We start from the raw sequence: 15,854 nt of genomic DNA, 5'->3' as shown, positions 1-15,854 counted from the left end.
AATTGTTTTGTTTGTTCTTTTTTTTTTTTTTGAGACAAGATCTGTGTGTGTATGTGTGTGTGTGTGTGTGTGTGTGTGTGTGTGTGTAGCCCTGGCTGTCCTGGCTGGAACTTGCTCTATAGACCAGGCTGGCCTTGAAATCACAGAAATCTGGCTGCTTCTGCCTTCCAAATGCTGAGATCAAAGGTGTGCTCCATTACCCACCCAGCTGACTGCCCCTCTAAAAACAGAGCCTCATATATCCAAGGATAACCTTGAATTTCTGATTCTCCTGCCTGACTGTCAGCTGGTAAGTTTGCAGGCCTCTGCTGTCACCGAGTTATGTAATGCCGTAAGTGGAGCCAGGCTTTCTACATGCCAGGCAAGCACTCTCACATCTAATCCACAGACCCAGCCTCCCACAGGAACCTTACGGAACCAGTCGTTCTCCCATGTCTGCTGCCCACAGTGTCGCTTGTGAAGATGTCTTCAAGGATCACCTTGTGCCTTCTGAGGCATTTGCTTATCTACGCACAGCTTTCCTTGGTTGCTTTGGACTGAGTTCTCAGCAATGATGCTTCCTACTGAGTTTTCCCTCTGGTTCACATACCAGCTGGCCTGGTTTTCTGAAAAGATTACAGTTGAACTGCAACAAAAATTGCCATACCTTTCCCACCACCAGTTTGGGTTTCCTTGGCTTGGTGTTGAATCCATCCCTCTACCTTGAAGTCCAACTTCTTTGGTTCCGGCATTGCCCCAGAGGTGCCTGTCTTGAATTCCTTCACCCTCACACTTCTGACCTTGTCTATGTGGAGTACCAGCTTGTCATTTTGTGGTGGCTGAAGGAAAAAGCAAGCTGCCTTTGGGTTGGTCCATCAGCATCTCTAAACTATGGCTCCTCCATAGTACATGGATGGATAGCAATTTTCTCACTGAAAACCCTATATAGTAACAAGAGGTAGCCCAAACCCAAAATCTACAAAAAACAACTATTATCTATGTATAGAATGAAAAACAAAAATCATAACCAGACCTAGTAGGTGTGGCATGGCTATAACCCACACTGAATAGGCTGAACCAAAAGAACAAGTTCTAGGCCAGCTGAGTTACACAGAAAAACAAGTTAATAAGGAATGAAAAACATCTAACCAGCATAAGAGAAGCTAAAAAAAAACCACAATCAAGAAATGCAAGTTGGGGCTGGAGAGATGGCTCAGTGGTTAAGAGCACTGACTGCTCTTCCAGAGGTCCTGAGTTCAGTTCCCAGCAACCACATGGTGGCTCACAACCATCTGTAATGGGATCTGATGCCCTCTTCTGGTGTGTCTGAAGACAGCTACAGTATACTTATATATAATAAATAAATAGATCTTAAAAAAACAAAAGCTTAAGAAAAAAAATGCAAGTTGAAGCTGGGAGTATGGCTCAGTGGGTAGTGCTCCTGCCTGTCACACAAATGTGGTGGACTGACCTGGCCATATGAGAGAGAGAGAGAGAGATATGAAAGTTAAAGCAATAACAACTACACACGCACTGGGCTGAGGAAATCGTTTGGAAACTAGATGATACTATATGTGATAGCATAGGGAGGACACAGCTGTGGATGAACCAAGCAGAAGCTAGCTCACAGTCCTAGGCAAGAGAAGTATGAATGGCTTCCATCTTGCACATCTGCCCTACTAAGACTAAGGTTTATGAAGGATGTGCAGAGCACATATTGTGTGCCCTGGAATAGCAAGAAAAGTAAGTAGCCATGGCAGGTGGCTTTCTGTGAGTTCTAGGCCAGCATGGTCTACTACAGCCAGAAGCTCGAGTGAGCGCGCGCGTGCACACACACACACACACACAGGGGTCAAAGAAGAACATCAATATTCTTAGTTCAAGGCTCATCCCAGTCCAGAATAACTTCTAAGTCACAAGTGGAAAAGACACACATTTGCAGGTGAACATTAGCTTTGCCATTAATTTAGCATAGGTTTGTTTTTTTTTGTTTTTTTTTTTTTGCAATGCTAGAGACTGAACCTGGGTCCTTACACATACTAGGCAATTGTTCTACCTTTGGGCCACAACCACTGCCCCCAAGGTCTCTTCATTTTTCTGTTAACTCTCTCGTTATCCCAGCTGCAGCTGGGATCCAGGCTTGTCTGGAAACAAGGCAGGCATGGAATCTGTTGTGATTTGTCAGAATTTAAACTGTGTCACTGTGAGCTGAAGGAACCCCAAAAGCTAACCACGGTCCCCTTTGGATTGGTGAGCCCACAACAAAAGAACTCTTTAATGGCAGCCAACAGGATGCCTGAGGATCACTGCCTTCCACTATTAAAGTCCTTTGACTCTGGGAAATTCTACAAGAAGACAGATACCTTCCCTGTGCCGGGTTCTATTTTATCAGACTTGGCCTAGGTTTGGTGACCTGGAGAGATAAGGGGTACAGGCTGTCCAGGAATGGATTGAGCAAAAGATACTGTTTACATGAAGCTTAGGTTTTAGGATTAAGGTCTTGAGTTAAGAGTACATCAAGTGGAGATTCAGTTCCCCTGACCAGTTAATTCTTGGTGACTAGATGGTCTGGGTCAGTTTCGAAGGCCCATAGGTCATACACTTAGGAGCACCTTGCTCTGGAGTACGAATACATTCATCCTACCTCAGATACTCCCTAACCTGTTTCCTCCGGGACTAAGAAATCGAGTACCAGAGACCAGGAAACAAAGCCGGCCGAGGCTCCTAAGTATCTCCTGCCCTGTTATTTATGCGTCTAAGTGTTTTGTCTGCATAGATGTGCATCAAATGTGTGCCAGATGCAGGGGCCAGGAGTGGATGTTGGGAACTGGAGTTAGAGACGGTTGTGAGCTGCCACGCAGGTGTTCATACCCGCCGGACAATCTGCCACCCCACCCGTTTTAAATTGTAAATAAATACATGTGTTTGACCTCCTTTGGTCCATGATCTGCCTGCCTAGACAGGCCCCGCCTAGCCGGTATTCGGCTATTCTGTGGGTTGGTTTGAGGAGCCAAAGTGCAGCCTGGTTCAGACTCGCTCCAGTAGCACATCTTGGCGACCTGTTATTATACACCCACTGTGTACTCCCACTCCCTGGCCCGGAACTAGGGGATTAACGACCTCAGACTAGTTGAAAGACTAGAGACAGTCAATCTGAGAGGACCTAAAAAGGTGAGCTGCGAGGGAGGGCCACGCCCAGCTCTGCCCAGGCCACGCCCACACCACCACCCTCCTACTTAGCCGAAAGGGCGGCTCCCGACTCCAGCCTCGCCCCCCAACGTCACGACCAAGGCCAAGGGGCGGGCTTGACTCTGCGGAAGAGCGAGGATAGACCCAGGCCCAAGCGGAGCTCTCTGGGGTAGCTGGCGACTAGCAGGTAGCACCGCCGCCCATGGGGACGGTTAGTGGGAGAGGGGTTCTGGTTTCAAGAGGTTCAGCTGGTGGGAGCGGTGCTTCTATACGAGGACGCTCAGCAATGGGGGCGTCTCATGGGGAGGGGAGGCTATAGATAACTGTGGCCACCGTGCTATGTGCTATCCATGTCTCATGGCTGAAGGGGACCATAGATTCTGAGACTGCTAAGCTCTCAAGGTTCCTATTTCCAGGTTGGAGGGGGCCCCTGGGGTTGCTGGGTGCGGGGTGGAGAGTCGCACAGCTGAGATGACATGATCTCTAGTTTGACACCTCCTCCTCCCGCGCTAGGTCAGGATGGGCAGCTCGCTGTCTGAGGACTATCGCCAGTGCTTGGAGCGCGAGCTGCGGCGCGGCCGCGCGGGCGTCTGTGGCGACCCCTCGCTCCGCGCGGTGCTCTGGCAGATTCTGGTGGAGGATTTCGACCTGCACGGGGCGCTACAGGACGATGCGCTGGCACTGTTCACTGATGGCCTGTGGGGCCGTGCTGACCTGGCACCAGCCCTCCGCGATCTGGCCCGCGCCTTTGAGCTCCTAGAGCTGGCCGCTGTGCACCTGTACCTGCTGCCCTGGAGAAAGGAGTTCACCACCATCAAGGTATGGCGTTAGTGATGCTCCTTCACTCCCTTCCCTGTCCAGACTATTGGGGGCTGCGGGCCCTCTTCAGGGGAGGGCTCTGCTCTGAGGGGTCGTGGGCGTGTTGGGATGCATGCCTACCAGAGCCATTCACCTAGAACTTACATGGCTGTCCTCAAAGTAGTCTCACTGCCCTAGTTGCCATGGAAATTGTAGGGTAGACGTGGGTGGGTGAGGGAGGTACTTGATGTCCTATGGTCATCCTAACTCCTCTAGGATGTGGGTTGGTCCCATCTGTAAAAGGAGGCCGCTAAGACTGGGAAGAGAACAACGATCAGGAACAGCAGGGAACTTGTTCCTGCCTAGGTCCAGGTCAGGTGGCCCAGTCCTTAGGTCAGATGGCAGACCACCTAGAGGGGGCAGGGCCGCTCTGAGCTAATTTTGAGTGGGAAGGCAATGACGTCAGTAAGCACGTGGGTGAGGTAAACCTCCACTGGTTGTCATGGCAGCACCCCACCAGCCTGCTGCTCCACAGGGACACCTGAGATCCCAGGACTTTCATTCATCCTGTCAGGTTAAGGGCCCAGAGGACAGGGGCAGCCAGACTGGACCTTGACACTGCATAGTTCAGGAAGTGTTGGGGTGAAGCGAGCTGGCAAGGATAGAGCCTCTTAGCTGTGCGGTTTTAGGGGAAAACCCCTTGTCTTAAGTCAGTGTGCAAAGCCCTAAGGGTGTCTGGCCAGTGCTCCTGTGTAGATGTCCTCTTCCTAAGGGTGCTAGGCACAGAAGCACTCCAAGGGTGCTCAGAGCCCATGTAGACGTTCACACTCGACAAAGACCCAAACTTACCCTGATACTTTGGTTCCACAGGTTATCTTTGATCTAGAAAGCACACTAGACTCTCTGGAATACCAGAGTCCTGGGAGGAAACAAAAACAAAGGGCAGAACAGAATTTAAGAGGCTACCTGCCACAGCTAGGTCTGGTGAAATATTCCTGTAGGCAGAGGAGAGTTTAGGGTCAAGCTGAGAACCTTGTTTCAAAAAAAAAAAAAAAAAAAAAAAAAAAAAAAAAAAAAAAACCTAAAGGGTTATGGCTCAGTGACACAATGCTTACTTAGCATTACACAAGGCTTTAGGTTCTTCCTTGGAGGAAAAAAAATGTCTAACATGCAAGCTCACTCCAGACAGATGAAAACTATCTCAGGGGGTGAACACAAACTTCAGAAGTGCACCAAGGGGTTGGGGATTTAGCTCAGTGGTAGAGCGCTTGCCTAGCAAGCGCGAGGCCCTGGGTTCGGTCCTCAGCTCTGAAAAAAAAAAAAGACAAAATAACAGAAGTGCACCAAGGTCAAGGCAGGACTGAATCCATATAGGCCACACCCAGGATCCTTTATGGAAGAGCACACCTGACCAGGACCCTTCCTTACAGACCTTCTCAGGGGGCTATGTGCATGTGCTGAAGGGTGTACTCTCTGAGGAGCTCCTGACCCGAAGCTTCCAGAAGATGGGCTACGTACGCAGGGACAACCACCGCCTAATGGTGACCACCCCGCCCCCTGCCTGCCAGTTGGTACAGGTGGCCCTAGGCTGCTTTGCCCTTCGGTTGGAGTGTGAGATCCTAGGTGAGGTGCTGACTCAGCTGGGGACCAGTGTGCTACCCGCTGAGGAGCTGCTCCGAGCTCGACGGGCTAGTGGGGATGTAGCCTCCTGTGTAGCCTGGCTGCAGCAGCGGCTGGCCCAAGATGAGGAGCCACCACCCCTGCCCCCTCGGGGCACACCTGCCGCTTATGGGGCCCCAGTGGACCTGTATCAGGACCTGCAGGAAGATGAGAGCTCAGAGGCCAGCCTGTATGGTGAACCTTCACCGGGGCTGGACTCACCTCCTGGAGACCTGGCTTACAGGCCACCACTCTGGGAGCAGAGTGCCAAACTATGGGGTTCTGGAGGCCAGCCCTGGGAACCCCCAGCTGATGATATGCGTCGGGCCAGTAGCCCACCATATGGGGCTCTAGAAGAGGAGCTGGAACCAGAACCCTCTGCTTTCTCCTTCCTCTCTCTTCGCCGTGAACTGAGTCGGTCAGGGGACTTAACTCCCCCTGAATCCCCTTCAAGCCCTGGGCAAGCCAGCCCCCGACACAGGCAGGCAGAAGGAGCAGCACCCTCAGCCTATGGGCCTGCTGTTGAGCCTCTGAGCTACCAGGCACACAGCTGCCTAAGCCCCGGCAACCTACCCACCCTCTGCTGTGACACTTGCCGCCAGCTACACGCTACCCACTGCACTGCCCTGTCTGCCTGCCGCCCGACTCATTCATTGCGCATACTTCTTGGTGATAACCAGAGACGCCTGTGGCTGCAACGAGCACAGGTGGACAACCTGCTCTATGACAGGCCTGGGGCCCATCCCTAGGCCCAGATGGACCTCAAGAGTTTTGGGGACAGTTTTCACGGTGCTTCTTTTGGAAAAGGGCCTAGGCCACTGACTGCCCTGGTCCTCCTAGTCCCCAGGGGAGCCCAGGACCTGCAGCTGGAGGAGGGTAGAGCCTCCATACTCGCCTGGTGCCGTATCAGGAGCCCTCACCGACATGCCCGTCTCAGCCCCGATGCAGCAGGCCGAGCTCAATCAAGATCCTTCCCTCTTGTCCCTATCCTCATGCCCAGATTTGCTGGGTAAAGTCCAGGTTGTGTGTTACAGTACCCAAACTCACTTTAAGAAAGACCGACCCCACTCTGTGAACTGCCTGAAGCTCCCTACCGGATCCCTGCAGGCTATGACTGAGGATACATCCCTCTCTCCACGTGCTGAGGAACCCTCACCAGGAGCTTACAGGTGACACAGTAATCCCACAGTTAGATTTGGGCTGTGGGGGAGGGTCTGAAAGAGCAGAGCCTACTCAAACTGAGGGCCCGGTTCACCTCAGAGAGGAGGCAGAAAGCTGCACACTCCAGGCAGTGGAGGAGCTGCTACCCCCTCATCCAGCAGGAATGATTCTCAAATCAGCTGCCTACCAGCCAAAGAGGAGGTGAGCATGCACAGGCCACTTCTCAGGCTACTGCCAAAACAAGCTCCCTGTCCCATGTAGCTCCTTCTGGGCACACAGCTAACTAGGAAGTTATACCCTCATCTCCCCTAGGGGTAGCCCAGGACTCCTCTTTAGGGTCCCTAAACCAGTAATCCTCAGGATGGGGAGAATGAAGGGTTGGGTTTTCATCAACCACTTGGAGACCCAGGCACAGAGGTCAGTGCCCTGCAACACTTCCTCTAGTGCACCCCTCAGCCAAGGATCATACAGGCCCTCAGAGGACACTGTCCCTCCTCAGCCAAGCCTGTTCCTGCTCGTCATACAGGCCCCATAAAGGACGCTGTCCATGTTGCATGGATCGAAACCCCGCAGTGCATTAAAGGATTGCCAAACTGTCTACTGGAAAGGCTTTCATTCTGACAGTCTCCAATTAACCCTTGCTCCCTCCTTCCCACCTGAAGCCCCATCAGCCCTGCCCAGGGTCACTACAGCCCATCTGTCCTGGACAGCTCCTAGCTACCAGGCAAGAACAGTTATGACTGCCTAAGCCTGTTCATTCCAGGCCACGTACTGACTGTATTAGGCCTCTCAGCACTAGCTCTGTCCTCCCAGAAGCAGGGTTTCTGACAGACAAGACAGGCCACCAGATGGCGCGACAACAGCCCAGTCTATCCTGGGTATCCCACTCAGCGACATCCCTGACCATAATCCCCTCTGCATCGGGACACCGAGGAAGTATCGTGGAGGGGTCAGCTGAAGAGCCTCCCGGTGGTTGGCTGATGACCCACGAGGGTGTGTAGGGTGGTCTGGACCCACTCTCAGGGCCGGCACCGTTTGCTCTGCCCCTCAGTGGCAGCTGGGGCGGCACGCTTATTGCGGTGGTGAGGAAAGGTAGGCATGAGCTCCGGTTCGCAGGCTGCAAAGGAAGGGCAGCTTCAGGGCTGGCCTGGAGAAGGGGCTCCTGGTGGAGCATGCTCCAGGTCTAGATAGGACTCCTCACTTAAGCTGGCCCTGACCCATCTGCTCCCTACCTTCTCCCGTGGAGTCTACACAAGCTGAGCCTGCTCTGGGAACCCACCCAATATGGACAAACAGGGCTTCTTGTCAAGCCCCTAAGAGAACTTAAGGAGATGTGGGAAACTTACGTAGGGGCTTCTCCTTGAAATAGGAACTCTCCAGACAGTCTCCAGCTGTCGCCCTGGAGAATGACAGTGACCTTTGGCCTTATTCGCTCAAAACATAGCCAAGCTTAACAGCCCAATTCACCTTCCAACAGGCAGCTCAGAATGACTCTAAGGCGACCTACAGCCACTCAAACTGGACACGTGGCACCTATGGGTTTGTCTGAGAAGTGGGCATCTATGGTCTGTGTTATGAGAAACCGTCTTTCAAAGGTCTGAATTGAGATGGCTCAGTGACCGATTGCTTGCCTAGCATACGCAAGGAAGGCCTTAGGTTCCATGCCCAACACCACAAAAGGTGAATTAAGGATTTGTGTTTAAGGTGTCCTTCCATCTCTGCAGAAGTCAGGGCTCCATCCTCCTGAGGAGCAGGGCCCACGGAGCTGTCTATTGGTGAGGTGTGTACCTTTTCTTAGGGTCATACATGAAGAGGAAGTTGAGCAGACGAAGTCCAGCCTCTGACAGCCACGGGAACTTGTGCTTGAGGTTGTTGTAGGGCTGTTTCCTCAAGCTATACTGTCCAGCCAGTGGCAGCTTGGAGAAACCCTGTAAGAGGCAGGGGCTGGAGTGACAGAGCCACCAGACATAGATGGGGACTGAGGGTTGTCTGTAACACCCACCGGCCAGATATTCTCACTCGGTGTCCCCAACAGCTGTACAATCAAGTCGATCTGGTGGATCTCGGAAGTGCCAGGGAGAAGGGGCTTATGGGCCAGCAGTTCTGCCAGGATGCAGCCAACAGCCCTGTAGAAGCAGCCGACCTCTGCTTAGCACCGTGTTACCCATGGAGAAGCAGGGCCTTGTGAGAACCTGAGGCCCGAGCTAGTGAGCACTCCGGCCATGTTCCCATACTCCCCTAGGGTGCGTGGACAGGTTCACCACCAGCACACCAATTCTGTCCCCCTGACCAGGGCTGACCTCCAGGGCCAGATGACTCGAGGCCCTGGGAGCAGAAACTACTCCTACCACACGTCAATGCTGGTGGTCTGGGTGGTGGTTCCAAGCAGCAGCTCTGGGGCTCGGTACCTGCAGACAAAGGCTCTCTTTTATCTCTGGCCAGCGCTTCTCCTTCAGCCTGAGCTCCCTCTCCACTAAGCCTGACAGAGCCACCATGTCTCTCGTAAGAACCAATGGCTCCAAGCACACATATGCCGTCAACAGCTCTCAGATGGCAGTCAAAGGACACACAGCTAAGGCCATGTAAGGATCCTGATGAGGATGTGATGGACATCACTGTCCTGCCCTTAGCCACAGAAAGCTGGGCAGGGGTGGTGCACACCTTTAGTCCCAGAACTTAGAAGGCAGAGGCAGGCAGATCTCTAGGAGTTCAAGACCAGCCTGGTCTACAGAGTTCAGAGCAGGCTACACAGAGAAATTCTTTCTCTAAACCCCCATACCACCCCTCTCCAACCTTATCCCTCACAGCCCCCCCCAAAAAACAACCTCCAGGCTGTTTACAGCTATTTTGTGTACAATGGTGTTTCTTTCTTTGGGTGTTTTGGTCCTTTTTCAAGACAGGGTTTCTCATGCAGCCCTGGCTATCCTGGCCTCAACTCAGAGATCTGCCTAACTCTGCCTCCCGAGTGCTGGAACTAAAGGCACAACTGCTACCGAGCATAAGGTGGCACTTCATCTAAACAAAGCAGAGTTCTTGAGGCCACTGAGCCTCGCTCCATTCTGAGCAGTCAGACTAGACCCAGGCATCAGCAGTATGTGGTCTCCATGCAGCTTCTAGACTCCCAAGGCCTCACCCCATAGGCCACGGTGAAAATAGGGAACTCACCAGAGGGTAACAACCTTGGGAGTCATTGGCTTTACTGGAACACCGTAGGCCCGAGCCAGGCCGAAGTCAGCTACAGCAGATGGGGAGGGGAGAAAGAATTATCACTCAGAGAGGACAAACAAGCTACTGTCTGCAAAGAAAACTGGGCTAAGGTGTCCTGGGGCTGGGAAGACAGACAAGTCATCACTGGTTTCCAGCCACACTGGCATCCCCACCCCAAAAGGCAATGCTCAAGAAACCCACCTCCACACATGCAGGGTTGGCACCCAGCACCCACCTGTCTTTACACAGCCCTTATCTGTCATGAGCAAGTTGGACACCTTCAGGTCCCTGGGTCAGAAAGAAAGCAATGGTTTTCCAAAAAAGTGAGTTCCCAAAGGGCAAGCAGGCTCACCACAGCTCGACACACTTTCCTGGCATTTAACCGGGTTTTCTCAAACCAAGAAGGCGCAGAGATGCCGTGTCTACCTTCCTCAAGTCTTGCTACAGCAGCCCCAGCACCAAGGTCAAACAAGCGGACTCCAAGCCTCAAAGGCATGGAGACAGCACTCACTAGAGATGGCATATCCTGGTCTTCTCTACTGAAGGCTTCTAGATGCTGCCTTCCCACCCACCCACTGTCTACTTCCCAGAGAAGTGAGGGCTGATTAGATTTGTTGGATCTAAGAGCCTTGCCTGGGGGTAGTCAGAAATTTCTACTGGATGTCTGCTTCCCTCTTGAATATATTCGGAATGAGACACTGTGGGACACCACAGCTGTTCCTGGCCCATCCCCTCCCACCCCTCAGACACCCACAACACACCTTCCTCCTGGCTGCCCCTGCCCACCTGTGGATGATGAAGTTCCTGTGCAGGTACTGAAGGCCACGAAGCACCTGCAGCATGATGCATTTAACCTACGAGGAGGTCCAGAGACACAGGTTGAAGAGCTTTGATACACTGCTTGCAGGTCACCAGCAGCCTCCAGAGTGGCTGTTGCTATGTGTCCCGAACAACTAACTAACACAGTACCACAGCAGTCTTATTTACCACACGCACACACACATATATATACATACATATGTGTGTGTGTGTGTGTGTGTGTGTGTATGGACATGTATGTAGTATACATGTTTGTGTGCACGGTGTATGTGCGGGCATAAGTATATTAGTCTAAAGATAAAGAGGTTGACATTAGGCTTTCTGTGTTATACATGGTGGCAGAGTCTTTCATTTGAACCCAGGGCTGACCAAAGTTAGCTGCTCTACCTAGGCAGCTGGCCTAGAACGTATCCTGGAATTACATTTGTATTTGTGTAAGGATCTGGAATCCAGAACGCACATGTGCACTTTATCCGGAGACATTTCTCCAGTCCCCCTTCCCTTCCCAGTGGTGTACCACATGGACTGAGAAGACCTGGAGCTGACAGGCCTGTGCAACAGACACTGAGCAAGAGGCCTTGGGTATCTCCATCCATTTCCGGCTGCCACATTCAACACAGCTATCCACCAACCAGGGAACCCCTTTAAAGCACCTCCCTCTCCCACCTGGGCCTCTGAGAAGGGTGTTGGCATATTTTCCAATAGGCTGGCCAGATCTTGTTCACAGTAACCCATGACCAGGAAGATGCTAGACAGAAGAAAGAGAAAAAGGTCTGTGCCTGCTGTAGGAAGGTTAACCCTGGGAGGCAGAGCCTTTTGTGTGGGATAGACTCAGGAAGCCACGCACCTCTCCAGGTGGTTGCCCACAACCACCTCCTTCAGCTCCACAATGTTCGGATGGCGGAGACGCAAGAGCAGTGTGATCTCACGCAGGCTGCTGATGGGAATGCCTGTAACCAAAGTTGCTCGGTGACTGCACATCCTGTCCTCCTGCCAGGGACAGTCCCAGGACATCAACACCGTTCTTACTCGTGCATTCATTATGGATGGAAGGCAAGTGGGCAGGGCTACTGGTGGATGTGGGGGGGGGGTGACAGTGACCTCCCTGGAGGATGGGGACAAAAGGGTTTGGAGAGGATGTACAATTTTACAGCTGGCCAAGGTGAGGAAGGGCTGGAAGAACTCAGGGAGCTCAAGTCCAATTACAGGGACAGGCTGGGCCAGCTCCTTAGCTACAATGCACATGGCCTCCCTCTGCAGGGTTCAGTCCTTGAGAAACCTCAGGTGACCTGTGCTCTGATGCCCCTGCCTGCTTTAAGGCCCCAAGGCAAGTCTTGCATCCTGTTTGCAGCTCACCATCTTTCTCTTTGTCCATCCGCACCTTCTTCAGGGCAACAATTTCATCCGTCTGGGTATCCCGGGCCCGATCTGAAACAGGAGCACATATGCAGCGGAGTCTGCCTCAGACACGGTTACAGCTCACCTTGCCACCCGAGAGCCTCTCTTACGAGTTCACTGAAATTCTTTTTCTTCTCTGACAATGTTATGTTTGGCAAAACTCAGTCCTTCCTTCATTCCCAAGATGTGAGCTTGGGAATTCTCATCTGAGCTGGACTGGGAGTTTCCAATTTTGCTCTTGAGCTGAAACCTGACCATCAGCAACTCATGTGGGGAGAAGCTCTCCCATGCAGCCTACTGCTCTGAGGTCACTTTCACAGTGTTCTAAGACCAATGAAGGTAGTTATCTAGTGGGGAAAGACTTATTCTATAAGATGATGGCTTACAAAGCATTCTGTTGGCTTGTGCAACTTCCAAATATTTGGCAAAAAGCTCACAGCTATAGAGCTGTGAGGAGCTTTGGAAGTAGTACATCTTACTGGCCAGTGTCTCCATTCCATAGCTACACATGTGGATTGCTGATATAAGCAACCTGATACTTGTGTTTAAGTATCGCCCTAGGGATCAAAGTTTGGGAACAAGCTTTGGCCTGGTCTGCAGTGCAGAGTACTTTGTCTTGATCACTCACACACAATGCCATAGGTGCCCTCGCCAATTCGGTTCAGCTTCTCAAACTCCTTAACGCTTCGGCATCTTCCCAGCTGTAAGAGAGAGGCAGCCAGTGTGGGGATCTGGAAGCTAAGTGACAAGTCACCCATACCTGGCACTGAGAAATGCGCTTGCATCTTGCTTACCAAACAGAAAAGCAACCACGTATGTGGGGACGGATACCACTGGAACTGCTTTGAGATACTGAAAACGGCCTAAGTGTTCCCTCCAACCCAGTATTCCAGATGTCGGCTGTCTAGTAACAAGTGGCCATAAGCCATGGACACGAACACCTCTGTGCAGGAGAATCCATACTCCAACACACGGAGTCACAACTTTTTATGTGTGAGGAAACCTATGGGGGGGTAATCATTTGTGAGATGTGGGAAGGGGCTTCCAGACTGGGGGAAGCTAGCTCATCCCCTCCCTTTTTCAGGATGGAATGAGGATGAGGGTCAGGGGAAGCCATGAAACAGAACAGTTAGCCCACATGTGGGAATCAGCTGCCTCTAGAATTTTAGGGGTCAGAGAAATAGTTTGCCCAAGCCATAGTATTGTGGGGTCTTATTAGGGAATCGGTAACCTAATACATCTTCATGGTGCTGTGCCTTTTGAGGTGGATTGACTAAGCATTTCTTGGATACAGAAGGACTTCAGCAAGGTTAGGATTCGATTATGCCAGTCTCCTGCTGGCTTCCTTTCTCGGAACAGCCCTGCCCTGGGTTTTATTAGTTCCTGATACCTGATAGCTCCCATGATCCACTCTTAGCTCCCTCCCTCCTTCTCCTCATAGGCTCCCTGTTTCGGTAAATATTAAAACATGTAAAAACTAGATGGGCAGCGGCTGCTGGGGCCAGAGTGGAGGGAGTTTGGCATGGAGTCTTTTTACATTTTCAATATTTACCTCAACAGCTGCCTGTTCACTCATAATTCCCTTAATCATGATTTTGCGATACCACCTGAGTTTGGCGTACCAGTCCTTGTCAGAGCTACCCAAATCTTGGCAACACTTCCTGGTCCAAAACAAACGTCAACTCTCCTACAATCTTTTTTTTACAGAATATACTCCTTTTCTCCAAAATCTCTACTATTTTGTATTTTTGAGTCCAGGTCTCACACTGTAGTCCAGGCTCCCCTCCAACTTGGACTGATCATCCTGCCTCAAACCCTTGACTGGGATTACATGCGTTGACCACCACGCAGGACTCTGACATCTTTGACTTAAGAGATCAACCACTGCACATGTGCATTTCCCCCCTTTAAGAACGGGTTTCTCTACCGCAGATTCCAGCGCAGTGCTCTGAGGCTTAGTTAAGTGTGCCTTGTGCTCTGAGGCTCGTAGTTAATGTGCCTTGGCCTCGCAAAGCACAAACAAGAAGTTAAAACATAGGTGGGCTGCTGCAAAATCCTCAGAATCCTCTTCCCATCAACTGTCTACTGGAGCAAAAATCGGCGCCCCTAAGGTTCCCCTTCCGCGTCACACAAAAGGGCCAATACAAGCACGTGAGCATCGCAAGGTGAGACACTCCTCCACCCCCCGGCTGCAGGTGCCACCCGGAACCTCCCACTATTCTCACCCGAGGTCGCACACCCTCGGTCCCACCCCGCCCCCAGCCACAGGGCTGCGGATTTCTGCACACGCCGCGGCAAATTCTGGGGCCGATGTTCCCTCCGACGCCGGACCCTCAACCTTTAACCCGACTCGGAGAGCCCCCGCCATACAGCGCCGCACCCCGTCGCACCCTGTGTTCTGGAGGCACGGTGAAGAAACCTTCCTTACGGATACACTTCAGTCGGATCTGATCCGACTCCAGGTCCACCTCTGCCATGCCCAAGCCGGTGCCGCCCCTACGCCCTCTTCCAGCGCGCAGGCGTAACGCCCCTCGGCGCGGGCGTACAACGTACTTCCGGTTTGTTCTGAACTTCTGGAGCATCTAAGCTTCTCCTGTAGAAGAGGATCTGCCCAGGGCGCAAAGGTTCCGGGTTCCTTTTAGCGTTAGATACAGACGCAATCCCACAAAGTCGCTCAAAGTACCATGCGTAGGCCAACCTGCAGAAGACTCAGATTGGTTTTGATCAGCTAGAAGAAAATACTTCTCTCCCCTGTTTCCCATTTAAGTGAGACCAATTCCAGTGATCAGCAGTGCTTTCTGCTTCCAGGAAACTACCACGAACGAGAGCTATGCTTTTTGATAGTGATTGGGTGCATTCCCTGAGAGCTGGATCTGTTGGAACCCAGTCCTTCCCGAGCCAACCTCGTCCCCATCACTAGCCAAGGACAACACAGAAGGAAGCCTTGTACAGCCAGGGCATCGAACACGAGAAAATAAAAGAGTCGCATTTCCTGCTCTTCCTTTCTACTCCGTTTTTGGTCTTCCGGAGTTGGGGAGAGTTGCTTGGCGCTGAACACAACGGGGAATTAATGTATTGACCACAGGAGAGCAACTCTTCTAGCCCGTGCACTCGGCTCCTGTACTGTGTTATGGAACTCAGAACACCGATTGGCTGTGGTCCTTTGAGGAGGCTTTATATAAATTAGGAAGATGAATGTTCCTGCTTTTAAACGGCCAGAATGAAGGTCCATGTTGACACTGTACTTAGGTTAATGCTAAGATGATTACTCGGTATTTGGACGTTGTGACATATATCTGTAACCATAGGACTCTGAAGACTGAGGCCAGAAGGTTCTGAGTTCAAAGCTAGAATGAAGTACATAGACTATAGCGTCTCAACAATAAATTATAAATAATAATAATGTAATATTTCTAACAGACTGTTTGCCATTTTAATCTTTTTAACTTTGAAATTGTTTTCCTCTGGGCACATTGTCACACACCTGTAATTGCAGCAGTCAGGAGGCTGAGGCCGGAAGATTACTGTGCGTTCAAGGCGGGCCTGGGTTGTATAGTGAGTTCCCATCCAGACCGGATTGGATATGAGAACCTATCCCTATCTCAAAAACATGCTCAGTGGTGGTTCAAGGCTCACTCCTTAGC

General features: G+C 51.6%; 2 protein-coding genes across 4 annotated transcripts; one reads left to right on the top strand and one right to left on the bottom strand.

The window, feature by feature from the left end:
- Positions 1-3,269: 3,269 nt before the first annotated feature.
- Positions 3,270-7,348, top strand: SPATA2L (spermatogenesis associated 2 like). The gene is made up of 3 exons (XM_080936748.1): positions 3,270-3,355; positions 3,682-3,987; positions 5,397-7,348. Exons 2-3 carry the CDS (start codon positions 3,688-3,690, stop codon positions 6,372-6,374), a joined length of 1,278 nt encoding a protein of 425 aa, XP_080792874.1. The 5' UTR covers positions 3,270-3,355; positions 3,682-3,687; the 3' UTR covers positions 6,375-7,348.
- A 121-nt stretch (positions 7,349-7,469) lies between these two features.
- On the bottom strand, positions 7,470-14,713 carry CDK10 (cyclin dependent kinase 10). 3 transcript variants are annotated; one of them, XM_080936790.1, is made up of 14 exons: positions 14,601-14,713; positions 13,005-13,213; positions 12,839-12,911; positions 12,169-12,240; positions 11,660-11,762; positions 11,479-11,560; positions 10,780-10,847; positions 10,229-10,281; positions 9,952-10,021; positions 9,135-9,194; positions 8,789-8,912; positions 8,575-8,714; positions 8,133-8,185; positions 7,470-7,903 (listed from the first exon to the last, which is right to left on the bottom strand). In XM_080936790.1, the coding sequence occupies exons 4-14, from the start codon at positions 12,185-12,187 to the stop codon at positions 7,806-7,808; spliced, it is 870 nt and encodes a 289-aa protein (XP_080792916.1). In that variant the 5' UTR covers positions 12,188-12,240; positions 12,839-12,911; positions 13,005-13,213; positions 14,601-14,713; the 3' UTR covers positions 7,470-7,805. The 3 variants fall into 3 exon arrangements, with proteins under 3 accessions (XP_080792916.1, XP_080792915.1, XP_080792914.1); XM_080936789.1 differs by having other exon boundaries at positions 12,839-13,213; XM_080936788.1 differs by lacking the exon at positions 13,005-13,213 and having other exon boundaries at positions 14,601-14,698.
- Between the last annotated feature and the right edge of the window lie 1,141 nt (positions 14,714-15,854).

This window comes from Micromys minutus, assembly GCF_963924665.1.
Source record: "Micromys minutus genome assembly, chromosome: 24".
NCBI classification, from domain to species: domain Eukaryota; kingdom Metazoa; phylum Chordata; class Mammalia; order Rodentia; family Muridae; genus Micromys; species Micromys minutus.
This window is presented reverse-complemented; position numbering and strand designations above follow the sequence as displayed.

Bases quoted from the DNA above. Each gene is read 5' to 3' on its own strand.
- CDK10 (XM_080936788.1), bottom strand. From the start codon at position 14,687: ATGGCAGAGGTGGACCTGGAGTCGGATCAGATCCGACTGAAGTGTATC. The intron at 11,763-12,168 runs GTGAGCTGCAAA...CTTTGGTTACAG, and splicing joins GATGGACAAAGAGAAAGATG to GCATTCCCATCAGCAGCCTG. The intron at 11,561-11,659 runs GTGCGTGGCTTC...TCTTCTGTCTAG, and splicing joins GTGGGCAACCACCTGGAGAG to CATCTTCCTGGTCATGGGTT.
- SPATA2L (XM_080936748.1), top strand. From the start codon at position 3,688: ATGGGCAGCTCGCTGTCTGAGGACTATCGCCAGTGCTTGGAGCGCGAG. The intron at 3,988-5,396 runs GTATGGCGTTAG...CCTTCCTTACAG, and splicing joins AGGAGTTCACCACCATCAAG to ACCTTCTCAGGGGGCTATGT.